Source organism: Grus americana, chromosome 9 (assembly GCF_028858705.1).
Source record: "Grus americana isolate bGruAme1 chromosome 9, bGruAme1.mat, whole genome shotgun sequence".
Classification (NCBI taxonomy): Eukaryota; Metazoa; Chordata; class Aves; order Gruiformes; family Gruidae; genus Grus; species Grus americana.
Window position 1 is genome coordinate 29,467,149 of NC_072860.1, and position 27,925 is coordinate 29,495,073.

Below are 27,925 nucleotides of genomic sequence, written 5' to 3' on the forward strand. Positions count from 1 at the left end.
AGTGTTTTCATTGGCCAACGTCTCTGGCAGGGATTGGCGGTCGCCCTTGTCGGGTCTGGAGCGCGGGTTCGCGGCCGGGGAGCGGTGGCCGTGGTAGCGCTCACTGGGCTTTGCGGGCCGCGGGAGGCGTGCAGCCGCCATGTCGTGGAGGCCGTCCAAGTGAGCCGGGGGTGGTGGCGGTGGCGGTGGCTCGGCGAGTGCCGTGGCGCGCCCGGAACGCGTCTGTGCTGGTCCGCATCGCGGCGGGTTCCGCCTGCGCTGGGCCGCTTCGCGCCGTATCCTGCGAGCGGCGGGCGGCAGGGCGAACGGAGGTGGCTGGCTTAGAAACTCTGAGCGTCCCCTGCCCTGTTCTTGTCCTTGTCGGTGCTGGGTGCCAAGGCCGTTCGTGTGGCTGCTGCGTTCCGGCAGGGCTCCCGGAGAAGTCTTCGGCAGGGCAGTGGCAAAATGGCTTCTGGTTAACCCCTCGGTGGCTCATCTGCAGTTAGAGCAAAGCCTCTTAGACCGTTCCTCTTTTCTGTCAGAGAGAACGGAACGCCGCTTATACAGTAACTTTGGATACCGTTCACGAAAGAAACCAAAGCTTACAATGCCAAGCTCTGAATAACTAGTATGTGGAAGCTAATTACTTTAATTGGCCGTACTCTTAAATTAATCCAGCCACACAGTAGGGTAGTTTTGGGATATACCAAAGGTTATAATAATATATATAATATAATAAAACATAATATGTTTCAGCTGACACTTGTACTGAGATTCTGTTGTTACACGTTACTTGATGAAGGCATTTGTTAGTGTGTCGATCTTCACTCAGAGAGGTGTTTCCATCTCTTCGTGTGCAGTAATGTGAGTTACGAGGTGTGTCCCTTCACCAAAAGGGGAACCCGGCTGATGCACATCTCTATTGGAGGTAGTTACCGGGGTTAGGCTGGAGTAGCAGATTGTCTTGTAAAGTTTATTATAAAGTATTAATAATAGATGCCAAGGTGTGAAGGTAAGCTTAATAAATACGTAGGGAACACTTGTTTTAGCGTTTCAACTTCTGTGGATACAGGCATGAAGTTCTGCAGAATTAGTTTCAAACAGGGTTTTTTTAACCTTTTTCTTTGATAAGAAAAATTTGTGTTAGGAAAATACATGGAAATTTTGCTGCGCCAGGTATAATTAGAGATTTAACTAAATATGGAGAATTCCTAATGTTGTACACAAAGATAATCCTGTGAGGGAAGGTAGGGTGGAATGCACAAATACTGTAGTTTAGTCAGTTAAGTTGTCAGGTCTTTATTGTAATTGGCTTAAACTAATTTATTTGGAATTAAAAAAATGGCAGACAAAGTTTTCTCCCAATATAAAACTTTTTTTGAATATTTCCAGGTAAATAGTATCTGAATAAAGTTGTAAAACTGGGGTTTATAGGTAGCCTTATATAAAGGGGTGAAATAGATTGCAAGGATATTTTTTATTATCATTATTATATTTCACACTTTGTCTTTCTGCAGAGATTCTGCAAGAGGGTGTTCTCAATATAACATCTGCAGAGGAGAGAGACGCTATTCCCATTTTTCCTCTTCTGACTTCTACTCCAGTCTTAGGTTGGAAGACTTCCTCTCAGTAGGTGACACTTCTGGAACAGAGGAGGATACAGACTCAGCCATCTTATATGGAACTTTGCGAGGAAGCGTTGTTGGATTACGATACTACACAGGAGTTGTAAGTGCATGGTAAATTATAACGCAGAAGAAAAAGTTGTCAGCTTCAGAAAAAAATACATTTAATTAAATTTCAAAAATTCCTAGAACTTTTGACCAAGCATAATTTTAATAGATTTTTTTTCCTCTAACTTGCTGTATTCAACATTCTTCATAGGAATGTAATTAAGGTAGCAAACTTTCGAATCGGGTTTAGTTACTTCGTAGCTCTGCTCATCCACATAAAGCAAATGAAAGTGACTGAAAACACGAAATTGGATAGGTCTTTGAACTGTTTACATAGACAAAAAGGGATGTTTATTCCCTAATAAAACATGTTAGCAGTTGAAGGTAGTTCTTGCTCTCAGGAATACTTTTGAAATTGCTGACATCTATCAGGTAGCTCTTCTGTAATGCTTTTGGTATTTTGAGTAAGTAGTAGGTTATTTGACTGAAGAGAGTGCTATACAAAATTAATCTTAAGCTTCATGATATTTAAGTAAATGTCTATTAGATATTTCTGCAAATAATTTGCAACTAAATGCATGTGTTCTGGTGTGTGTTTGTTTCTTTTGCTTTGTTAGGTTAATAACAATGAAATGGTTGCACTTCAGAGGGAGCCCAATAATCCTTATGATAAAAATGCAGTGAAAGTAAATAATGTGAATGGAGACCAGGTAGGCCATATAAAAAAAGAACTAGCGGCAGCATTGGCAGGCATTATGGACAACAAACTAGCAATAGTTGAAGGGTAAGTGTGAAGATTATGCTTTTGGTTCCGTGAACATAAATAATGGAAACTTTTTTTATTGCTACACTAACAAATTCTGAAAACTATTTGTAAGTTTTCTCTTTTGACAGTAATGACAGCTCTTGGTAATGTGATTAAAACTTCATGTTTTCAGACTCTTTATTCTTCTCTTGAACTACTTGCATACAGTTCATTTTTTCATTGCTTCCCCATCAGAAGCAGGCTTTAGCTTGGATGATTTCACGTGAGAACAGTAATGATTTGCCACCATTTTGGGAAGAGAGAAGTAACTTCTATTACAATATACTTACAAATTTTGCAGAAAAGCAGCGACCTAAAAATGTTCTTGGAGGAATACTGGCTGATGATATGGGACTGGTAATAATGCTTACCAAGCTTGATTTTTTTTTTTTTTTAAATACAGAATGTGTGTGCATGTTTCTTGATTGGTTGGTAATTTGGTTCATTTTAATCTGTGGAAAATATGACGTTCTTTTTTGTTATGCAGGGTAAAACGCTTACTGTTATTGCATTGATTCTCACAAATTTTCAAGATGGCAAGCCTCTTCCTGTTGAAAAGATCACAAGCGATAAAATGTAGAGACACTACTGAGAGCAAATTCCTTAATTTAAAAGTTCCACAACAATGTTTAACTGCATGTGGTGGTTTGTACAAAAGGTTTACGCAGTATGGGTAGTAACACCTACCTGGAACATTCTGTATTTTGATGAAGATAAGCACTTTGGAGTACCTGCTGCTGAAGAAATAACAAGGTTTATTATAAAAAGTGAAACAATTAAAAGATAACTGCTGTGGGTTTTTCATCAGGGTTGTCCCTTATGGAGCAAAAAATGCCTTTACCATGCCTGTGCAAATGAGCTTTTGGGGACGAGAGGAAAACAAGGAAGCAGTGCTAGATCAGCTAAAAAGGCATGGATTTAAGTTGGCTCCTCCTCTGAAAGGTAAGTCTTGAAGTTCTGGGTTTATACCTTTTTAAAATATTCAGATTGAACTTGCCACTGGTTGGAAGAAAAGTTTAAGGCCTTAATCCTCGTCATAGCTTGTCATTCACAAAATGATTTTTTAATTTAGTTGAGGAATAATGCAAAGCCCACAGCTAGTAATTTTAACTTTCATAGGAAGTATACTTTTGTCCTATCTTTTATGTTACCTGCCAGCATTGGAGATGTGTTTGAGCAACCTCAGAAATATGCTTGATTCTATAAATTCCTTAAAAATCGATAAAGATTCCCTGCATTTCTCCAGACTTGAAAATTTATTTATTTTTTTACAAAATGGGTTAGACCCTTTCATAGGATGAGGGTTTCAGGGACAGTGCTGCTTTTTAGCAGAGTGCTAGGATGTGTATCCTGCTAGTGAGGTATGAGCAAATAGACATGAGATGCCTCTGAACAAATAAGCTTAGCAGATCTGATGCTTTGCAGAGCCAACCTCACACAAAAAGGGACCTGTGGTCCTGGAACTAGGCTTTGTGGAAGCAGTGGTAGTCAGGAGTAAGGATGTGTGCAGAAATAAACACTTGGTGGGGGATAAATCTATTTTACGTATAGCAAGATTTCAGTTTTTATAGGTTCTGTTGCATGCTGTTAACAGAAAAAGAGTTTGGAGTGAAAAAGCATTTTGCGTTATCAGGTATCGTACTGTTACCAAGTCAAATTTCATGTAACACAACAATTTTTAAGAAACATGGTTGCCATCTCGAAGGATCCCATAGCTCATTGCCTGTGAGTCTTACGAAGCTTTGTGGAAAGCCTTTGTGGCCATTTGAAAGTAAAGGGTAAATCGAGGCTAAAAAACAAATGGTGAAAGATACCGTCTTTATAGCTCACAACCTAATCAGCATTGTTATTCATGAGCCAGTGAAGGTTGAGATTGGGAAGTCGTCATACCGTTGTATTTCAAATTACTATCTTTTTAATGGCAAGTAGGTTCAGAATGTGGTTTTGGATCAAAGTGGATTTCTGGGAGATCTGGTCCAAGTTACAGCGCTCCAGTTCATGCTGCTGTGCAGTTGACGACTGAACAGGTTTGCATTTTATAAACACCTGGAAGCTGGAATTTTAACAGTGGGGGCCTTTAACTTTTTCATTAATAAAGCAGTGCCTGTGAAGTGGGTGTCTTTTGCTTTTTTTTTTTTTTTCTTTTCTGAACCACAGATTTGCTTTGAAGTCATCTTGAACTTTTGAACTTTTTCATTTTTATACTGTAAGCAGACATTTTAGCTGTGACAGTTTTGAGTCCCATGTAATTTTGGGAGGTTTTGGTTCGTTACTAATTTTTTTATATTGTTGTGGTGGTGTGTTTTTTCTTTCCTCTGTCCTAATGCTTTACCAGATAACAAGTATGTTAAGTTCTTAAATGAAAATAAAATTAGACTTCCAGACTTTATCTTCAGATTTTTCCCAGGGTGATCTGTGAAGGGTTGGAGGGTGGTTTGTTTCTGGTTTTGCTTTTTGTTTACTCTTTCAAATTAGAGTGAAGTGGTTACTTTAGTGAGTGTTGTACAAGGATGTGACTATATTTAGCCATCCCTTCTCAAGCTCTTGCTTGTATTGGCATGTGTTTGTTGTGGAAAAACTGAACCAAATTTTTATATAGCCATAGATAACAAACGTATTCCAGGAAATCAGGTCTAAAGTGGTAGACCTATCTGTACTGATTACCATATGACAGGTAATTGTAATTTAATAGAGTCATTGATTATTTAACGGGGTTACTTTTAATTGCAATGATTTTAATTGCAATTTCTGTGTTCATTTATGCAGCTTAAAAGTGAATTTGACAAATTGTTTGAGGATCTGAAGGAAGATGATAAAACTTGTGAAATGGAAGGAGCAGAGGTATTTCTTAACCTAGAATTTGTTTTCTATAAAAATATAAATATTTAAACATCTATATGCGTATTTAGCTTTGTCTGGACGCAGGAGATGCTTGAATCAGAAAAAAAAATAGTAGATACAAAGGACTTTTATAAAAAATATTTTTCTTCCAAAAATGGAATGTCATATTCAATATGCGAATAGTGCATAATGTATCTCTTTAATTTGCAGGCTGTTGGCACACTCTTGCTTCCCCATCAGAAGCAGGCTTTAGCTTGGATGATTTCACGTGAGAACAGTAATGATTTGCCACCATTTTGGGAAGAGAGAAGTAACTTCTATTACAATATACTTACAAATTTTGCAGAAAAGCAGCGACCTAAAAATGTTCTTGGAGGAATACTGGCTGATGATATGGGACTGGTAATAATGCTTACCAAGCTTGATTTTTTTTTTTTTTTAAATACAGAATGTGTGTGCATGTTTCTTGATTGGTTGGTAATTTGGTTCATTTTAATCTGTGGAAAATATGACGTTCTTTTTTGTTATGCAGGGTAAAACGCTTACTGTTATTGCATTGATTCTCACAAATTTTCAAGATGGCAAGCCTCTTCCTGTTGAAAAGATCACAAGCGATAAGTTTTTTGAGGTGAGATGAAAGACAAGGATTGTTTTAACAGAGTTAATATAGCAGTTAATAAAAAACCCCTGTGCCTAGTAACTTTCTGTATGATGATCTTTGTATACATTTTGTAGAAAAAGTTATTCAAGTACATCAAATAAGAGGAAGAATAGGGTAGATTAGTTGAAGGTAGGTGGACTGTATTACTTCAGAGTGTATAATTGGGCTGTAGACTGTGTTGTCTTAGGAGCGTATGCCTAAGTATACTACAAGGAAGAATTTATGAAGGCATAAACACTTTCAATGTGAAGTTTTATAAATTCTTAAGTTTCTTACAAATTTCTACTATCGGCAAGTTGTGACTGCACAAATAGAAGCGGTGTTTTTTCTGGGGGTGTGCGTGCGTAGTTCCTGTGTGGTTTGGAGGAAGTGCCTGAAACGCCCAAAATAGCAAGCAGAGGGTCTTGGTATAAAGTACGTAAATAAATAAATCTTGGTTTATGGTTTTGCGAAATACTTGGAATGAAGAGAGGACACTGATGTGCAAACTCTTCTTAGGTAGTATAGTTCAAGTGCTTTTTACTTTCATTATGATATGATTTTCAAGACGATGAAATAAACTAAATGCTAAGATTAGGTGATTTATTATGCAATATTCCCTGACAGTATTAAGGCTGGGGCTTTTGTTTCATTTTACCATACTTGTCTAAATTTAACAAAATAATGCTTTGTCTTTGATCTCAGAATGTTAACTGGGAAATGTTGTTAGTGTGTGTTCTTTCTAGGGCAGCTGTTTAGACTGAGTTTCTCTCCTCTACCTCTCTGCAATTTCATTTGAACACTGTGTGTGGCTACAAAAAAAAATGTATAGCTTTTTCAGCACCTTTAAGTGGCTGTCTGACTTGCCACTGAGCAAGTCTTTCATGTTTCGAAGCAGTAATTAATCATTGGTCAGATTGGTGTAATAAAGTTACTGGCATTTTTTCCATTCATGACATTAAAGATTAAAGGTTTCCATTCCCCAATAGGAATCTGGTACTAACAGCATGAACAGCGTTGGACGCAGACTATGTAAAGGTGACAATAGAAAGTCCAGTAATGTTTGCATGATGATGTTATTACGTGGGATAGCCTGTGGTCAGTCTTCACAAACTCTTGACAAACTAAGTATCTCAGAGAATTATTTAAAGCACACCTTTAACGATGTTTCAGTTGACATATGAGAAGATTAAGCGCCCTGTGAGAGAGTTGCACGCTGCCAGGAAAGTTACCACATCCAGGAAGTAGATTCTGGGTTCCTTTTGCTTTCCTTTTTCCTTCCTTGTAGATAAAATAGGAGCACTTATGCATCTGTTAGAATATTGTTTGTTTAAACAGTAGTTAAATTGTACTTTAGGATCTGTATTAAGTAACTTTTTTTTTTTAAATATTTTTAAGTCATAAGCAAATTACAAGCATTTAGGAGGATTTTATCACACCTGTGGTTTTCAGGTTGTATTGGTAGAATTTACAGATGTATATACAAAATTATACTTGCTGTTACTATGTTTTGTAACTCATCATGCTCTTGAAAATGACTGAAGAAATGTATGGAGCTTGAAGGTTTTTTGCGGTGACTTTCCCTCGCTGTCCTCCCATGCAGTGAATTTTAATACAGATGGTCTAACTGATAGCACAAGAGAAATTAAAGGGACCGATAAAGAGAGAACACATTAGTATGAACTGTCTCTGGTAAAATTTATTTTTATCAGTACTCTGGAAGGGAGAAAATGCAGACTTTCATGGGGGTCAGTATGACTGTCACCAGAAAATCAGAACCTTTACCAAAGCTGAAATGCCTAGCAGCATTCAAAAAAAAATTTTTTTTTTTCCCAGAGCATCAAACTCTGATTTTAACAAGATAATATTTACAGCTGTGAGGGAAGAGCTTGTTTCTACTATTATTTAATCTGAACAAGTGATGATCATGTCTTTCAAACCCTTACGCCCCTCCACCCCCATTTCCTATTCTATTGGACATTAAATTGATACCCATTTCTTGAGTCTTTGCAAGTTTTGCCATTTCTGGATTGTTTAAAACTTTTTTGATATTAAAAAAATAATCTTTACTGAAGTTTACAGCTGGAATTCAAGCATGGATTTACTTACCTGAGTTATAGCAAAACTTTCTGAAAGTGCTATTGCTTTCAGTTATGATTTCTACTCTGCCCTAATGCGTTGTCTTTTTTGCATTTGCTTCTGATACACTATTATTGGCAGAGTGATGGTTTATTCCTTATCTGATAGAAGACCTTAAAAACCCAACAAAACAACCCCCCGCAAACCTCTCCTACGCACATGTGATGTTACCATGTTTTTCAGTTAATGTTGCTGTTATTCATCTAGTTTTAGGCAATGTAGAAATCATTAATTAGTAAGGTTTGACCTGTAAAAAACCCTTGACCATTTAGCATTGTTTAAAACTTCCTTATAGAACTTTACCCTTACTGTTAACAATACAATGCTTACATTTGGTTTTACCTCTTTTCTTGACAGTTTGTTTTTGACCACCTGGAAACTCTTTTGATGACTTTCTGAATATTTAAGATTGTTTTAAGAGTATTCTTATTTTTCATTTATGATCACAGTATTGGTAGTACTTGTCCCGTGCAGAACTAAGGTTGTTTTAAAGGAAGTTTGTACTTTTTCTTGATCAAGTTATGCTAAAGTTGGTTTGATATCCAAACTGAAGACTGTATTTTTCATAAATACCAATTTCTTCTTTATGAAGACTCTAGCAATGTGATGGAGCCTGGTGTTTCTGACGTAAAAAAGTTTGAAAATGCTCCGCTGAAATATTCAAGTTGCCTTCCAAAAAGGTAGATAGCTGGAATAATATTTTTCTTTTTGTTGGTTTGCTACGTAGATTTTGGGTAAAAAATAAAGTGGTATTTGGTTATGATTAACCTTCGCCTAAAACATGTTCCTGCTCTCTCTTCACCTTTCAGTATGCTATACTTCTGCTTACCTTTATCATAAGCGTTCTGTATCTGTGTTGCCCTTTGTATATATAAAAAAACCATTAACTCGTTCTACATGGCTTGCATGACCGCATGCATGGATGTTTCCTTCAGCAGTAAAGGTGTCTCGTTAAACATCAGTGTGTGGCGTCTAAAAAACTGGCTGTGAAGTTATCTTTCTTCTAGTATTATTTGGGGTGTTAAGTGGTTAAGAAATACTTTGCAGGCATGTTTCTGACAGAGACAACTTTGAGCTGATGAGGTTGTGAAGCTCACTCATGTGTTGAACCTTCCCACCACGCTAGCCTCTTATAATTGCTGTGAACTTGGGTAATAATCTGCACCAAGTTATATAAGCATCATTCACCCTGCAGCTCTGTGTTCTGTGCTTTCCCTTTTTCTGACCCTTCTAAAGAGAGAATTTTCAAATCACAGTGGTAACTTACTTGCTATATCAAGTTCATTTGCTTTATGCTCTTGAGATTTAATGATTTAATATGTAAATTCAAGCAGTAGTAGAGCTGTGGTTTGGTGGTTTGTGGTTTTGTGGATGTCTTCCCCCCTCTTTTTCCCCCCCTCTTTCTTTTTCCCCCCCCTCTTTCTTTTTCCCCCCCCCTCTTTCTTTCCCCCCCCCCTCTTTCTTCCCCCCCCTCTTTCTTCCCCCCCCTCTTTCTTTCCCCCCCCTCTTTCTCCCCCCCTCTTTCTTTTTCCCCCCCCCTCTTTCTTTTCCCCCCCCTCTTTCTTTTTTCCCCCCCCTCTTTCTTTCCCCCCCTCTTTCTTTCCCCCCCCCTTTCTTTTCCCCCCCCCCTCTTTCTTTTTTCCCCCCCCTCTTTCTTTTTTTCCCCCCCCTCTTTCTTTTCCCCCCCCCCCTCTTTCTTTTTTCCCCCCTCTTATGATGATATCTTAGAGATAAAGCCAAGAAACCCAGATGTTCAGGAAGCAGTGACTTGGGAGAATCTGAAGAATGGCTATTCCAACAAACAGAAAGTAAGTTGCAACGATTTTTTTTTTTTAATTGTTACTGTGACACTTAGTGTCTTCCTTTCTGAAGCCAAACTGAAAAGGATTTATAATTAACTGGAAAATGAGTTAACCACTTGGGGTTTTGGGGTTTTTTTTATTCAACCAAAACTTTAAGCAGAAAATTTTAGAAATTGATGAATAGGAAAGCAGTGTTTTAGTCCTAAGTGTTGTAGTTTGTTTCCTTAGCTGAAGGAGTGGTGGTGTAACAAGCCATGAGCAGGGTCAACTAATGAAAAACAGCATTGCTAAGATTTTTAAAACTTGACATAGACTTGTTACAGGCCTAGGGTTGTCAGGGCACTAGGGTTGGAAAACCAAATTGAAAAAATTAAATCTATCTTTTGTGGTAAATACCTGAAATGTGATTCATGAAGAGGCAAGAACATGTGTCATTTGTTGAACTGAGTATCTTGCCTGAAAAACAAAAAGGGGGGGGCTACAAGTACTCTGGAGTAAGCAGCTAAGTTAAAGTACTTGGAGTGAAACCTGTGCTAAACTATTTTTTTAATGACTATTGAACTGCATTCCTCTGAAGATTCAAAACCTGAAATAGATGTATAAGGTACCATATTTCTGCACACGAGCCTGTTAAGAGTTCAACTGCACTTAGCCATATGGTTTAGTTTTAGGTAGTCCTGCAATGAGCAGGGAGTTGGACTTGATGATCGTTATGGACTCGAACTATTCTAAATTATTGTATTGGAGAACTAATTTGGTTAACAAGTTTGACTTATGGAACCTGTGATAAAAATAAACGCTCGCATATGCTCTGCATGGTGTGAAAAATCTGTGTTTGTCTGGCTTTTTGCAGCAACCTCCTGTGTTATCCAAGAAGATGCAGGCTTTGCATCTGTTCTTCTACCTTCATCTGCTTGTTTAAAAAGACCAGCAAAGAGAAAAGGTAATGAAGGGATAAACAAATAATAATATTAATTTCTGAGGTGTTTGAAGCTGAAGTATTATACATATTTGACTTAAAAAATGAGGCTTATGTCTTTATAAAATGCCTTGATGCTGTTCAGGTGAAGAAGTTTAGAAAGGACTTCAGGGAACCATAAGTTTCTTGATGTTGACTTTGCTTTAAAGTGAACTGTTACGCCGCTAAATACGACTTCTGTTTTCTCAGGTACCGCAAGCGTTCAGTCAGTTGAGAAGAAATATGCTGATGGTGGCCCCAGAGCAACACTGATTGTATGTCCACTGTCTGTCCTAAGCAACTGGATTGTAAGTGCTAAGCTGTTTTAATGTGTAAAAGTGATATATGTTGATCATGATGCTGTAGAAGTAGTACTCCCTGTAGTCTCACACGCTAGTAAAAGGTTATGGTTTTCCTTTTTTATGAAATAGAGCTGCTTTCACAAGGGAGTTTTATTTGACTGAAATTGAAAAACTGGAGTAGTATTGTAATGAGAGTGGAGTTCCACGAGCAGCAAGCTCACCACTGTCAGAAAGAGCGAGCTCGTGTTCCATTCCCTGCTTTTGACTAGACAGGTTCACTTTGGCACTTCTGGAACTCATGTGATTTGACTCCTTAAACCAGACGAGGAAGGTGGAGGAGACAGGTCCTTCTTCTTGCATGCTCAGAATAAAATACGATTGTACTTCATTGATAATGTATGTGACATTTCATTTACTAGAGGTGTCCAGTAATTTGGTGATCCTGTGGCGATTTGTGGGAGTAGGTCTGCTAGGGTGAACAAGCTGAAAGGCCCTTCTAGCTCTGTCTCTGCATTAGTTAATATTTTTTTGTTTTCATGACGATTTGAATACAAGTATTAAGGGGACACCTTTAACTTTCAAGTTATGTTTTATTTGGAAGTTTTTGCTGTCTGTGGTTAGAACATAAGTAAGAAAAGGAAACAATCTTAGACTGTAGGTAAAACATTAAAATCGTAAAATTGGGAAACATCAAATAGCGTAAAAAAAAAGGTGCTCTTCTAGTCAGTTCAAAATACCGAATTAAGTATTGAAAAAGAAAACTTCTGAGTCTGGTGCTTCAGTAATCAAATTGTTGATTTTTATTGGCTGTCAAGATTACTGTGTGCTTAGTGCTTCACAGAACAAATGTAGAGAATATAAACACTGGTTTTAAAGTGAATACTTTGACAATTGTACAGTCATTTATGTTAAAACTTAGGTGTTTAACCCAGTAAGGGGAAGAAGCTGTAAATGAACAATGAAAGAATAAACAAAGAGAAGATGAAGGTAGAAAGTGAAAAACAACGTAAAATCCACTGTTCCTCCCAAACTGTTTTAAGTGCATATACCATCAGGATGTGAATTAATACTGTGCCAGAAGTAGAGCTGGAGTTAACAGGATGTGATACTGTGTCTGTTACTAATGACTTAGGTGACTACTTCTGGTCCCTCTTCTCACCTGGGTGAAGAAGTAAAAAGAAACCCAAATTAAAATTGCTTTTGTTATGTAAGTGGATGAGAATGTCACAGAGCTAGAGGAAGTGGTTTTTAGTTAAGGCAACTTACAAGAATTTTATTGTAACAATCATGTACTAACTCAGGATCTTTTGGATGACTTGTGACAACTTTTCTTTCAGGACCAGTTTGAACAACATATCCACCAAGACTTTCATGTAAATATTTATGTTTATTACGGTTCTGACCGTAACAAAGACCCATCAGTTCTTTCAGAACAAGACATTGTACTGACAACGTATAACATCTTAGCTACTGATTATGGAGTAAGTAAATGAGAAAAAGTGTTCTTTGAAGATCTCTTACTATTCAAGGTGTCCAGTGTTTGGGCTAATGATGACAATATGTTCAAGTCCTATTCTGATAGGCAATCAAAAAGTTACAGCTGTAGTTTTGCTTTACATACTTTCTTATAGTTTTCCTGTGGTAACAAAGGGAGGTTTTTATTGATTGCTCCTGTAGAGAAAATAATTTGGCTGCACAACAGCTTAAGGAAGAGACTTTTTAAGGATTAGGAAAGGGTGGCAAGTATGTAAATCTCCCCAAATCTCAGTGGCATGAGGCTCCCGTTTCTGCCTTCCCCTATCAAAATCAAAGAATATGGAGCATATAAAAACATAATTCCATAGTTCTGTTGCACGTGGGCTCCACCAAGTATCTCATTGCATAAGGTGTGTTTGTAAAGTGATGTTTTCATAGAAATTCCAGCCATTTTAAAAGCCTGAAGATTACATCTTTAAATATAATATAAACTTTTAATTTGCTCGCTGATCCATTTTCCATATCTCTGTGTCTTTTGAAGCCATTCTTCTTTTCAGGCTTAGCTTATTTTTGCTGTAGCTCATTCCTCATATTCAAGTATGAGAAGACTGGTAACGTTTTCCAGGAATCATTAAATCTAAAAGAAGGAATGCCTCATTCTTAGTTTTGCTCTTCTGTGCCGATGCGAATAAATAACATACAATTGTGGAATTGTTATATTAATAGCTTGCTTAATCCAAATTGCAAAAAAGTATTTTAATTTGAGTCAGAGATTAAAAAAATACTGTGTTTCAGATCAGAGGTGACAGCCCTTTACATAAAGTCAAGTGGCTGAGAATTGTGTTGGATGAGGGGCACACTATACGAAATCCAAATGCTCAGCAAACTAAAGCTGCCTTAAATCTGGAGGGACACAGAAGATGGGTACTTACAGGTAAAATATTTGACACCAAAGGGAATGCAGTGCAAATTGTCTTAGTATAACACCATCTTGTGTTTCCCACTTAGTGTTTCCACTTTAGCTTTTCTGGGAGATGGATAATGTCTGTCTGCGTCAGATTAATTTGGAATGTTTTTAAACTTGGTTTTGAGCAGTGATTTAGATGTGTCTTCTTTTAGTTGTTTTTTATTTTGTTTGCTTGGTTTTGTGGTTTGTTTTTTGGTTTGGGGGTTTGGTGGGTTTTTTTAGATTTTTATTTTATTTAGTTTGCATACACAAATTTTAAAATAACTTTTGATGCACAGGTTTGGTGGAAGTGCAAGTAAAACCAGACCTATTTATGAACTGGTATGTTACATCTGGTTAGAAGCTCACACTCTTACATACTTACTTGAAATTCAGTAGCTTTTTGAAATGTAATAGTCATCCTAAAAACTGCCAGTGACCATGCAAGCATATGATCCTTAAATGTAAAGAAGATCATGATGTAACCACTGCTGGTGAAGCTGAAATGGAAAGACTAACATCCAAGTCTTCCTAGCACTGAGAGCTGCAATTTTCTCACTGTTACATATTTAAGTGTTTTGTAATATTTTATTTTAAAAAATAATATGTATTGTACTTAATGACATGTCAACCTAGTTATGAGAGACCTTGTCCATAGTGTATGGTTTGGAGAAAGCACAGAACTTTGACTAAAAATTTGTATTTTCTAGTTTCTTTGAGGTTTTACAATCCTTTTTTGTGTGTTTGTTTTCTGTTTAGGCACTCCTATTCAGAATTCTGTAAAGGATTTGTGGTCTCTTATTTCCTTCTTAAAACTGAAACCTTTTACTGATCGAGAGTGGTGGCACAGAACAATTCAACGTCCAGTCACAATGGGAGCTCCAGGAGGACTTGGGTACGAAGTGTTCCCAAAGGGTTTGTGAACGCATGTGACTAACAGTGCTTGGGCTATGTGACAAATTAATGTTTCATGTTTAAAATTGAAATGCATGTGTCATCAACTCTTATTTCAATTTTTAGTTCAAATTAATAAATATTAAATAATTCAAATTATTTAATATTTCAGATTAATGAATTATATGGTACTACTGGGCTTGGATTTTGTAGGGAACATCTATTTATGCAATAGAATGAAAAAACCCCCAACCAGCAACCAACCCAACCAACCCCAGCTGGGTAATATATTATCTATATATGTATTTTTAGGCGTTTACAGTCTCTGATTAGGAGTATTACCCTTAGAAGAACTAAAACAAGTAAAGTTAAAGGAAAACCCATTTTGGAGTTACCAGAACGTAAAGTACTTATTCAGCATGTTACGCTTACAGAGGAAGAGAGACAAATCTATCAGTCTGTGAAGAAGGAGGGCAGAGCTGCTATTAGCAGGTAAGTAGAAGCCTTTCTTAATCCTGAAGGCTGAAGTTTGATATCACAAACTTCTGTTTTGGAAGTTTTGATTATGTTAGCTCTAGTAGCCAAGTGTGTCAGTTTGTATGCCGTAAATTAATAATTGCAAATTAGCATAGCATCCGTTCAGTTCTGAAGAGTCAAGTAGAGACTGTTGCAGAACTATATATTAGAAGTTCTGTCTTGTGAGAAACAGAAAGGGATACCGGATACATAAAGAATGGCCTTAAAATTTTTGTCACCGTGTGTTAGCATTTCTTCTAGTAGAACATGCTACTGGTAGCATTTTGTACCTTGTTTCAGATGAGGATTTGAGAAAATATATTCAAACAGGAAAGCGAAAAATCACAATATCATTCTAACAGATAAACTCGATCACTTGATGTCACCTTGATAGGACAAGGGGTAATGGGTTCAAGCTGAAGGAGGGTCGATTTAGATTAGATGTTAGAAAGAAATTCTTTACTGTTAGAGTGGTGAGGCCCTGGCACAGGGTGCCCAGAGAGGTTGTGGAGGCCCCATCCCTGGCAGTGTCTAAGACCAGGTTGGATGAGGCTTTGGGCAGTGTGGTCTAGTGGAGGGTGTCCCTGCCCATGGCAGGGGGGTTGGAACTAGATGATCTTTGAGGTCCCTTCCAACCCAAACCGTTCTATGATTCTACGATTCTATGATCTGTACTTCAGGCTGTAGCACTTCACGCTAACAATAAAACTCTCGTTCAGATTTTTCAGTGAAGGGACTGTACTAGCTCACTACGCTGACATCCTTGGTGTCCTGCTCAGATTGAGGCAGCTTTGTTGTCATCCTCATCTTTGTATGAATACATCTTCTAGCTTTTCAGCTGGTGAGTGAAAGCTTTTGGTGGTTCCTGTGTTTCTAAAAACAGGACTTGCACTTTGTATTCAAGAAGAAAAACACGTTTGCGTGTTTTCCAAGCTTTCTAGCTTCAGCCTTCCTCTTTTCAGCTTGGATTACTGAACTTCTAGCTTTGTGCCCTTTATTTTTTTTGTACCATGATATGTTTGAATATATTTGAGAAATGGGTACTCGAGCACATACTGAAATGCGAACAAAAGCAATGAAGTATGAGTAGTTACGAAGGCTAGAAGCAGGAGTTAATAAGCTTTGACAGCCCGTACAGAAATGACCAAAGAGGACCTCTGCAGAGCGAAATGCAGAAGGCTTGTTAAAAGGCAGTATATCTGTTGTTGTAATAATTTACAGAAGTGCTTTTACAGCAAATATTTTTCTTTGCCTCAGAAGAGAAGATGTAGAGGAGCTTTGGGGAATGGCTTGTAGATTGGTAGCCATGTCAGCAGAACCATTGCCTCTTCAGCAGAATAGGAAACTGTTGACTTTGTTGTGGCTGTAAGGAAGGGTGAACACAGAGGAATGAAAGGAGAACGAAACTTTATTTTCGACAAGCCAGAACTGTACAGCGACATGGTGTTAAAATTAAAAGCATTTATTTCAGAAGAAAGTATAGTCTGTTTGAGGTACTCTACATTTGAGAATTCTCAAATGTAAATATTTTGAAATACCCTATTTTGAGATGCAGTTGCTGTAGGTGTGATTTCTCAGGAAACCAAAAGACCAATAAGATATGGTCATAATCTTTTTTAGAAGGTTGTCAATTATTTTTCTGAAAAATACAGGAAGGAGAAATTATTGGATAATTGTTGAATAATTATTTAGAAATTAATTAGTAAGTATGATTTCAATTGCTTTACTTGAAAAATAAAGCAATCTTAACTATAAATAGTGTCAGCTCCGTAATATTGTTAATACTTGAACAGCTGCCATATGAAAATTGCTTGTTCCCATTGTGTTGCGCGTGTACTTATCACTGAGCATGCAGGTGAGGTTTTTTGAATTCTAATTACCATTTTTCCAAGTAAGATTACTTTTCATGTGTTTTGAAATCGTAGGTTGGAATTTTCTGTAGTGTTTGGCAGCTTGTGTTTTTATCTGTTGTAGGCTATATCTTCATTGTGTATAAACTGTCCTAATTGCATTTTGATCAATGGAACTGTGTTGATGTGTGCCAGCTCAGAGTGTTTCCTATATGGAATTCTCTGTTTGTAAGTATCTCTCTATATTTGCAGATAATAAAACTCCTGAAGAACCGCGTGAGATACTAGTGAATAAAATGAAGTTGGTTCTTAGCTCTGGTTCAGATGAAGAATGCGCGGTTTGCTTGGAATCACTGACTCTTCCTGTGATCACGCGCTGTGCACATGTGTTTTGTAAGCCATGTATTTTTGAAGTCATCAGAAGTGAACAGGTTGGTTGTTCTATGGTTACAGTTAATTTTAATAGCTATTCAAAAGCAATGAACTGGTTATCACCAGAAGGCCGTCTAGCTATTGTTCTTCTAAATCATAAATGGTGAACAGTGTAAGCCTAGTTATCAACTTGGTTATAAAAACTCTTGGCCTGAAGTCAAACTGTGGAGAGAGTAGCTGCCAAACTGAACAGTGTTAAGGTCCATCGGTATTTTCAAAAACCTTTTCCCTAGTTCTCACCTTACTTTGTCCCTAGGGTAAAAGCGATGGCATCAGTGCAGCATTGTATACCTCCATATGGCTGGATGTCTTTTCACGGCTTGTATGTCATGCGATGCATGTATATATTGTTGTGCTTAAAACAGACCAAAGCTGCGTATTAGAAGTTGACTGTTGAGCTAAAGTCGTGTCTGCTCCCCTTATTCCATGCTGATAACCACCTACGGTAAAATAGCTGCCTTGCTAGAGGGCCATCTTTACAGCCTTTCTCTGGACTGCAGAATAAGTGTGTGGATGAGTGTCTTTTGATTGCTTTTTTGAAAAACATAATATTTATTTTTCTTGTGTGCTTCTAAGCTATACTTTTCCTTCTCGTTTGCACTTTTCTTTCTAGGGCAATCTGATAGTTTGGTAGTCTCACCATCTGTATCCAGTGCTGCTGCACTTCCTCTCTGGAATTGTTCTGCCTCCTACTCAGCCGCAGTAGAGCTGCAAGTGCCAGGCTAAACCTAGGTGGTGTTCTTTATATGAGGCTGCAGGGAACAAATGAGTTGCTTGTGCATAATCAGTCAACCTAACAAGACAAAGGTAGGAAGTGTTGTCTGTCTGGCATGTAGATTGACTTCGTTTCATTGCCAGACATGCAAGGTTTTGATGCAGATATCCCAGTTGAGAGTTTCTGAGAATTTTGAGGAAAAGTAGTGATGTGAAATTATTCTCTAAGGAAAGAGCACTTGCAGAGCCTTTTTCCAGTGCAGAGGTTCTTGATGTGTCTGTAGCAGAGTCAGTGCCCCTGCTCAACCTTCAGGTGTATTTAGGCATGCAGAGAAAGAAATTGGGTTACGACGTGATGGAACCTGTATTACTTGACTGTACAGTCAAATTATTTGCTATGCTTTGCCTAGAAAGGACCCTGGAATCTGCAGAACTGGGGCCTTTGTCCTATCCCCCATCGTTCCATAGATTGCTTTCATAGCAGTGAAGTCTGAACAGAGGTGGGTGTAGATTCTGCTCTTTTGAAGTTAACTATCGTGAGTTTATAAAGCAGTGAGTGAGTAAGCCTTTTTTACGTTCAAAATGATTCCTGATTTAAATCATTCCCAAGGAAGTTTTTGCAGCTTCCAGCCGAAACACTGACATCTAAATTCCAGAGTCGGGGAATTCACCGTTACCACAGGATAGGTATTTCTCCTAGTACTGGATCTCAGTTGGGTAGTTCCTGTGCCTGAACAGTTAGTTACAATGCAACTCTCTCCTAATAAATAGCTCGGGAAAGTACTCTACTTACCACCTTTAAAACAAAGTAAACCAACAAACAGATACCCCCTCCCCCAAAACTGCTTGGGTTCAAACAGGATTCTTCCAGCAAGAAGATGCCTGTTGTTTCCATTTTTAATACAAATGAGAGCATTAAGCCATCAGTGAGGAACAGAGGATGTGAAGCTGCCAACACAAAACTGCTGAATGAAAAGTTTGGCTTTTCATTGTATTACAGACTTGCAAATCATTTTATCTTTCCAATGTTAACCTAACAGCATTTACTGAAATTGGAAAAAAAATTTAGTAGTTAACAGCTTGAGAGTTAACACCTTCTTCATTTCAGTCTTTACACAGAGCTGTGCAATTAAGTAAAGATCCTATGCAGAAGTCTCAATAAAGCTATAAAATCTTTACAGTAATCTAATTTCTTTGTGTGTTAACTGCATTCTTGTAAAAGCTTGCCAGATACGAATTCAAACTTTTTTTTTTTCTTTTAGTTATTGATTGCGAGACACTTGTCACTTCCATATGCTTTCACAGCAAGTCTTCTGTATCTGTGTTGGCGTTGTTTAGCTGTGTTTTGGGTTTTCTGGTTGTTTTTAATTACAGTACTAAATTGGAGAAGGGGTGCAGAAAGATGTGAGCCTTTTATTAAAAAAAAAAAAGTCTTTATGAGCATTGTTAGGATTTTTTTTTTCCCCGAAAACTTTTTCAGATTTATTAGAATTCATTTATTTTGTCTCATCATTGGAGGATTTTTGGATTGCTGCCAGGTCAGGAATGGTTCATCTGTAACTACATTTTCGAGACTGTTATTTCAGATTTGTTTGTGTTAACGTTCTGTCTCTTGAAAGGATATCTTTACTGCTGCAATAAATTCATGTATGCAGACTATGACTGCCGGCCTCTTTAATTGGCTGGAGGCTCATTCCAGATTAGCAGTCCCCAGTATTCATCTGCTTTGTGAGGTTTGCTTTGCTGCCTTTCTAAAGATGCCTTGGTTCTGTGGTCAGATTGCTATATAAACTGACTTAGCTAATTTTAAAGGGTTTCTCTGTTAGGGAAGAGTTTTTCATGTCTGTCATTTTTGCATCACAAAGTTGTGTTTGTATAGTGCACATAGTCTTTTGTTAAATTTTGTGAGTAGTCCTATGGAAGTGCTATTGTATAAATTCTAAACTTTGCCTTACCTAGAGTATGCTTCAGAGAAAAAAAGCTTTTGGTGTTAAATTATGTCTCATTTCTCATGTCTGTTGGGGAAACAGAGAAGATACCCTGTGTCTGGCCCTGACAAAGCATGTTTCATCAGACTGCTATTATTTCTGTGCAGGCTTTGGAGAAAAAGGGCAAAAGGTCATTCTTTGTTTGTAACTAAGAAAGATCTTGTCTTTGAAAGATGGTTTATTTTTCTGATATTTTAAACAGTCTTTTCCCCACAGCCCAAGTATTTGCTTGTTTTTACATCTTGAGTTGCTTATTTCAAGTATAAATATGCTCAGAAAGAAGACTACTTTTAAGGAAGGCTGAGAGTTTTTAAAACACGTAGCATTTATGTCACCTTCATGTTCTCACAAATAAAATATTTTAATTGTTATGTCGGAAATGACAAAGCAGTGTGTTACAAGAATGAATGTACTCCTTGAAGATTTTTTTGTATGAACACAAATATAATAATTTCATAAAAGGTGCTTTGTAAAGGTGATCTGTAGTACTCACTAGAAACAATTAGATTTAATATGTTTCTTCTAATGTTATTTGGGCTTTTTTGTAGCCAAACGCCAAATGCCCTCTCTGTAGGAGTGAGCTTCGAGTAGAGCACTTGGTGGAATGTCCCCTAGAAGAGGAAGCAGACTCCACTAAGGGAAAGAAGTCTGATCAGGAGTGGATATCCAGTTCAAAGGTACATTCCATTGTGGTTTACTTGGTTTTCATTATGGTTTTGTAGAGCACTCTCTAGAATTTTTATGTAAATACACTGAACATACTTTACATGTGCATAACGGACTTTAAATTATTATTTAAGTCTGCACAGTGCGTCTAGTCAGCACAGGAGAAAATGCATAATAAAATCTCATCACAAACAAATTTTGCAACAGGGAAACAAGCCAAAAGGAGCACCACGTGTAATTCTATGCTCGTCATTGTGCAGTACATAGAAGTGTATTAGTTAAATAAAACTTTTGGTAAAGAGCTGTTGCTTTGCCTTTTGTTTCTGTTTCTGCAGATAAAGTAGTTCTATAACCACTGAAACTATTCAGCTCTTAATTTACTTTTGGAAACTAAAAATCTAAATAAATCCTTCTGTCTTAAAACTTGTCTAAAGAATATAGGTTCTGCTCTAGAGGGGAAAACCGAGTGGGCATCATATGTTCAATATAAAACTTGTCAGATAAACTAGTGGATATTTTTATTTTACTTTGCAGACCTGTTCTCAAGGTCTGCCACATTGTTTTTTGCCTCACCTTCATTGTGCATTTGCTGCCAGAAATTAAATCTTCCTGCTTGTACTTTGACCTTTTTGAGATTGCTTTTCTGAAACATTACATTTTTAATTTTAATTACAGTAATAAAGTTGTTGTTCTTTCAAAAGTTGGTTATAAATTTATTCCCTAAAAATCTTCCTGTGGAGACCTAAGAACTACTTTAGGACATTGCGCTCTAGAATAAATTTAGATTTAATGGTTTTTCTTTTCTTTTTTAGCTGGTGCAGTTACTTGCATTCTCTAGTTAGTGGTTCTTTACCTCATCATAGCTAAACCTTACATGAGAAAACCGGCAATGTTCGTCTGCCTCAGATCCAATTCCTTGCTCCTTTTGTTCTCATATGGGTCCCAAGCATGCTTCTGGTGCCTCCTTATCCTCTGTTATACCTAGCCAAGGGTCTTGCATAACTTATTTGCCTGAATATTCCTGGGGGAAGCCTTTCTTGTTTCTTGAGTATTACTACAGTAAAGCATTTACCTTGTGGCTGTCCCTTGCTTAAGCCTTACTTTTCAGAGTTCCAGCACTCTGTTCCTTTTTTCCATATGCCCTGGAGGTAGGGGACTTGTTGACTCCTGACAGCGAGAAGTACGTCTGGGAGAGGGGTTTGTGAATCCTCTTCCCCAAAGCACCATCAATCACCCTGTAGTTTGTGACCATTAGAAGTGCTCACCCCTTATTTTCCTTTGGAAAGTAAAAGAAACCCTACGCACAGAATTTAAGATTAGTTCCTTTAAAAGTTATTACTGAACGGTGATTTCTCAATTGATGTGAAGTTTATCAAAGTACCTGTAGAAGTGGAATCTAACCAAGTCAGAATAAGCTGCATAAATCTTCATTTGATTTCAGATAAATGCTCTCATGCATGCTTTGATAGAACTACGGAGGGATAATCCAGCTGCTAAATGTCTGATTGTTTCTCAGTTCACAAATTTCCTGTCACTGATAGAAAATCCCTTGAAGTAAGTAGTACTGTCATTTTTTTAATAAACACTTCTTTTACGGTGTTTTAGAAAGATCTCTCAAAGAATACAATATCCTTTTGATTTTTAGAACTTCAGAAGAGGAACAAATTACTTGAATACTTTGTTGAGTGAAATAAAGCCATGAATCTCTTTCTCGTTATTTTTAATGTATCACCTGTTAAATGCAGAACTTTAAATACGCATCTCAAAGTAGAGGTCAGGATTTGAATGTATTTATTTCCTGTTGTCACAGAAGAGGGGTTGTTAAATCAAACATTTTTACTTTCTCTTCAGAGAATCAGGATTTGCCTTTACTCGTTTGGATGGGTCAATGGCACAGAAGAAAAGAGTGGAAGCGATTCAGTGTTTCCAAAGCAGCCAAGCAGGATCCCCAACTGTAATGCTTTTGTCTCTGAAAGCAGGTGGAGTTGGATTAAATCTGACAGCAGCTTCCCGAGTGTTTTTAATGGATCCTGTGAGTAATGGGTTGTTCATAATGATCTGGCTTAATCTAGGTGAAGCTCCTTTGGTGTTTTCCGAAGAGGTAGAAGGAAAGCCCCTCTGAGAATGAATGACACTGATGAGTATCTGTTAAAGGGCAAATAGAGCTTTTCTTCATTTGTTTCCCTGGCATGTTTTTGTTTTAACACAATATTTTTGTGCTATCCATTTATTTACTGTGAATGGAAAGAATGCTAGCAGTACTATTAACAAAGTGGTGTGACACCTCACAATGTAGCATTTGATACCTGTTCCTTCTTTATTTCTTTCTCTTTCTTTCTGGTACTTTTGATTGCGGTTTTCTGTTTGTTCTATTTAATAACTTCAGAAGCCATAAAGTGGAATTTCAGAAACCGTACGGGTTTTTTCTGTGTTACAATGCAGTGCTTCTCTGCTCTAGTCTCTTGTATTACTTTTTGTGAATTTATAAATACAGACATTAGTCTGAGGTTACTTTTTGTGGTTGTAGGAGAGTGAGATGGTGATATCTAAATTTAGGAAGTTTTTTCCTTTCATTAAAGCACTCAGGAATGCAAAATTATTTGTACGGAATAAACCTGTAAATTACATTTATTGATAGCAAAATGATACTCCTAACAGAATTGGTTCATGCCTTGTTGTGTCATTGCACAAAATTTTTCTCTTCACTTTCTCCCTTCCCTGCTATTTACTCCTCTGCTCTGATGTCCTAGTTTTTTGGCAGTTGGAAACTGAGACAAATTCTGCAGTTTGTGTACTTGCAAACAAAACTAAAGTAAATTAAAATAGTAATGTGGCTTTGGACTTGGGCATCTGGTGACACCAATAGTACAGAAAAAGTACTAGCTTGGACATCAGGTTAATGATAATAGCATGAAGACAAAAGCTATTTACTTAATAAATTAAAGGAATTAAATATGAGTGAGAGTATGAAGAAGTTGCCTTGGTAAAAGGTTTTTCATTAATTGTGATACATCTTCACAAGTATTGTTTCTGTATGTGTTGCATTGAATAGTTCAGTTGGAAGGGACCCACAACACCACTAGTCCAACTGCCCTTTTTTTTTTTTTCTTTTCAAACAATTCTCTGAATAAGAAAACTTGTGGAAAGTCCAAGAGAATTTTCATTTTCTGTGAAGATAATTAGTGAGGTATAATGCATACGCTGTCCTGCAGCAAGCAGTTGTCCAGAGCCAAATATAATTGCAGCCTTTATACACCATTGAAGAACTTTTCCTCATCCTGCCGGTAACCACCTTGTGATGGTAACCATCCCAAGTGGTAGTGGTTGACTCTCTGTATGTGATGAAGGGGCAGTGGGACTGTACGATCCTTTATGACCTCACTTTTCAACATTCAGTGCCGAATGAGATTTGATCATGCATTAGCATTCCTTGAAGTGAAATAGCAGCAATAATAGGATTTAATAAGCAGAAATACCTCTGGAGCCAGTGGAGTAACCGGTTTTTCTACTCAAATTATGTGGACTTGTTGTAGAACTGTAGCTTAGAGATCCACATTCTGTCTCTGAGAGGTGTTAAACCACAGTGCAAGGGAGGAGCGTTTATCCAACCGTAGTGTACTTCCTCCCCTGTCTACCCCCCCGCCTTTTTGGTAATTGTTTGTTTATATCCAGTCATATCTGCTGAATTCTCACCTTTAGGAAGAAATACGAACCTTTTATGTGAGAGTATCACAAGTATATAGATGTTTCTCTGAGGCTCAAGTTTCTTCATGTTTTCCCATGTAAAATACAGTACCCTTTGTATGAGATATTGCAGAAAGGCATAGAGGTAGCTGCTATTCCGTTTTCCTTTGCTGGACCGATGAGAGAGGAAGAGTGAGAGTAGTACACTGGTCCTCCTCGACTACAGCAAAGATAGAATGGAACATGCTTGTGCACGTTCGGGCTAGGTGTTTCCTCAAGACGTTGTCTTGTTTATACAGGCAGATCAGTATTAGATTGGTTTGCCGTAATAGCTTGCCAGGAATGTTCATCTTGCAGTGACAGATAAATAATTTGTTACATTTCTGCTCACTACCTTAGATTGGAGAAATAAGATGTGTTTGGCTTTTATCTTGCAGCTTGATGTCTTAAGCGTGTTTAGGCATCACAGGTTCTTAGAATCTAAAATGAATTTTTTGTGCTAGCCTAGTGATGTTTTTCCCCCCCCTTCTATAGGAAGGAGTCATCAAGAAGAGTTCCTAGATAACTCTCAGTGTGTGGGTGACGTGGCAAGGCGAGCCCATTGCGTGAGACTTGCTTATCACAGACAGAACACGATTACATTTTAGGTAGATGTAAATATCCATTCTGTGAGACTAGCAGTACTATACCTTTAGATAGAAGAAACATGCTGGAAAAATGCAGAGCATAGACTTGGCATTTCACAAATCCTTGTATTTAGTGTTACATCCTAAGCATAAGTAGGAACAGCTACACTACAGTTTTGTGTTCAGCCCGTTTCTTGCACGCCTAACTTGGTGATTATTGCATATATTAATGCAAGTGTACATTAGCTTTCTTCACAGCTGGGGGAGTTAGTATACTGACAAAAAACTGCCTGTGTTCAGCTGGTTTAGATTTTGCTATCAGGAAAAGGGTACTGAGGCAGTTAGTATATGCAGTGTTTATTTCAGAATTAAAATGATAACGACATTGTTTTGCTATCTTCTAAACTCCTGACAAACTTAGTTTCTAAAGCATTTACCTGACGTTCCAGCTTGTTATGAATAGATAAGCAGAGGTTCCCAAAGCTTTCTTTATAGCGGGAAACTTAAGGAGTGAGACATTGGGTTGGGAGTAATTAATCTGCAAGCAGTATTTGTTCAAGAGCTGATGGTACAATAACTTCTTTGTGATTCTGTGTGCATCTTGCTATGTATTTTGAAGGGAGGTTAACTTGTTCGTTGCTGCCTACTGATAGGCTTGGAATCCTGCTGCAGAAGACCAGTGTTTTGACAGGTGTCACAGGCTGGGTCAGAAGCATAATGTTGTTATTACTAAGGTGAGTTGAGAGACGATCTGTTTGAACAGTTTTCTGGTTATGAATAAATAAATTATTTTCCAGAAAGCTTTACTGTATTTTTAAAAGAATTGTGACAACGTATGTCTCACCATTAAACTTAAATTGTGGTGTGATTTTTGAAGTGTGGATTTTCGATTGTAAGATTTCATTAAATGTAACCTATGTCCTGTGAAATAATAATTTTAGAAATTAGATGTCCCTGTTGAGCTAGTTGGAGTGACTAAGATGGGGTAGTATTGCTGTTGCCAAGCGTGGTTATTACAGTTTATTATCTTGAAGGTAGGTAGAATGCTACTGCTTTTGTCACTATCGCGTTTGTCATAGCAGCTTGTTTAGCTGCAGAAGAGCAGCTGGTCTGTCTCATTAATACGCAGTCACAAAAATATTACTTTGGAAATTGAAGACAGGTTCTCTTCTAATATAAGTAGCAAAGAAGACATAAATATTCTTCCAGTAAGTGGTTTTTGTTTAAAAAAAAAAAAGGAAAAAAAATTTAAAATTCTAAACCTTTCCCGCCATCTGCTTTGTAACCCTTCCCTCTTGTGTTTTCTTCACAAAGTAGTAACAAAATAATGTAACTGTGCTTTAGGGTACTCAGCTTTTTAACTTCCCCCCTCCCCCAGTACCTAAATTTCTCATCTTAAACTTTTTTTTTTTAAGAATCCCTCATTTCATTGGGGCTTTTTTTGTATTTCAGTTCATTGTGAAGGACTCAGTGGAAGAAAATATGCTGAAAATTCAAAACAAGAAGAGGGAACTTGCAGCAGGAGCCTTCGCTACCAAAAAGCCTTCAGCAAGTGAAGTAAAACAAACCAAAATTAATGAAATTAAGGCTCTAATTGACTTATAACTCAAAACTGTGCTTTTTGAGTAAATAATAGATTTAATATTCTAGTTAATATTGCTGTTACATGTCTCATGCTGACTTTTAGTTTTGCTGTCATTGTGGTCAAAACATAATGCTTCAAATAAATTATAAAAATTAATTTGCCCCTAAATGTTAGTTTAGAAATGCACAACCTTGTTTTGCACCCCTGAAATCTTTCCAGTGTTCGTTCTTCGAAATGTTGCTTATTATGTACAACACTTAAGAACACATAAAAATGCCTCAAAAGAGAAATGCGTATTCAGGCATTCTAACTCGCAAGCATTTAGTCTCTTTTTAGAGGTGAAAAGGTAAAAAAAGGTAAATAATGTATGTTCTGTCTTTCAGCCAAAACCCTTAAGAAATTAATTAGCTTGATGTTTCAATCTCGATGTTTCCTGACAACCAAACAGAACATCTGGATTGTTTCAGAATAGGTGGTCAGTGATTACTTCATAAGGAATTCTAACTTTCACAGACTATGTTCAAAGATGATATTTAATTCAAAATTTAATTTAAAAAAAATTTTTTTTTTTTTTTTTACTATTTCTGAATAACACACAGGTGCAGCAGGGAGGTCCTCTGTTGATTACTTCCCAGGAGCTAGTAAAAATGAAGTACTTAAATTTGTAAAACACTTTCTTTTAATATTTTACTTCCCTTAAACAGGATTCCACTGTTTTTTGTAAAAGTAAAGGTGTTGTGATTTGGATAAAATGCTACAATTATAGGCTCGTATTGATGACACACTTTCTAATAATTTCTGTACACATGTTGAACAATAAGACTGTGCTATATGCAAGGTAGAATATGACCCACTCGCTTATCAGTGAATCAGTTAGCCCTTGCAAAATAGATTAAACAAATTATTTTAATAGCTGCCAGCTTTCTGACAGTTTTCTTGCACTGCTAAGTGCTTTTCCAATCCCATATATATGTCTTAATGGAATGCTGATCTGCATACATCTTGATTAATAGAGGAAGAATTTGGTAAACTACTCACGTTCATGTACTGCAAAGTAATAAATAGCACTGAAGAATCTCAGTTGAATATTTGTTGAATATTTTTGTCTGTTCCTTCTATCTCTTTCCATTTGATTCTGGTCTTAATGGTTTTCTGTTGTGTTTTCGTAACACTGTGCTGCTTTCCCTGTAACACTCAGAACTGGAGGCAGAGATTGCTATCTTTAGGTCCTGTTTGCATTCTACGTTTAGATTCAGGAAGTGTATTTGGCAGCAGAGAAACAGAATCTGATTTGCATCTAACACAAATTTCACGTTTTCTTATGTCTTAGAATACCAGCCAGCTGATTATAAGATGAATTGCAAACATAGGAAATTGAAAAGACTGCGAAATAAAGGGAAGATGCTTGG

General features: G+C 37.2%; 1 protein-coding gene across 12 annotated transcripts; it reads left to right on the top strand.

Moving 5' to 3' along the window:
- On the top strand, nt 1-27,602 carry HLTF (helicase like transcription factor). Of its 12 annotated transcripts, none has more exons than XR_008578376.1 (24): nt 1-159; nt 1,497-1,707; nt 2,270-2,436; nt 3,266-3,399; nt 4,384-4,484; nt 5,224-5,298; nt 5,509-5,700; nt 5,831-5,926; nt 6,928-6,976; nt 8,670-8,757; nt 9,806-9,885; nt 10,733-10,822; nt 11,048-11,145; nt 12,477-12,620; nt 13,411-13,549; nt 14,321-14,456; nt 14,768-14,947; nt 15,691-15,812; nt 17,074-17,252; nt 20,504-20,632; nt 22,063-22,175; nt 22,473-22,653; nt 25,551-25,665; nt 26,384-26,449. XR_008578376.1 is itself a non-coding variant. In XM_054836137.1 (24 exons), exons 1-24 carry the CDS (start codon nt 140-142, stop codon nt 26,534-26,536), a joined length of 2,958 nt encoding a protein of 985 aa, XP_054692112.1. In that variant the 5' UTR covers nt 1-139; the 3' UTR covers nt 26,537-27,602. The 12 variants fall into 12 exon arrangements, 11 of the variants coding, with proteins under 11 accessions (XP_054692112.1, XP_054692113.1, XP_054692117.1 ...); XM_054836137.1 differs by having other exon boundaries at nt 25,585-25,665; nt 26,384-27,602; XM_054836138.1 differs by having other exon boundaries at nt 4,387-4,484; nt 25,585-25,665; nt 26,384-27,602.
- Nucleotides 27,603-27,925: the final 323 nt, after the last annotated feature.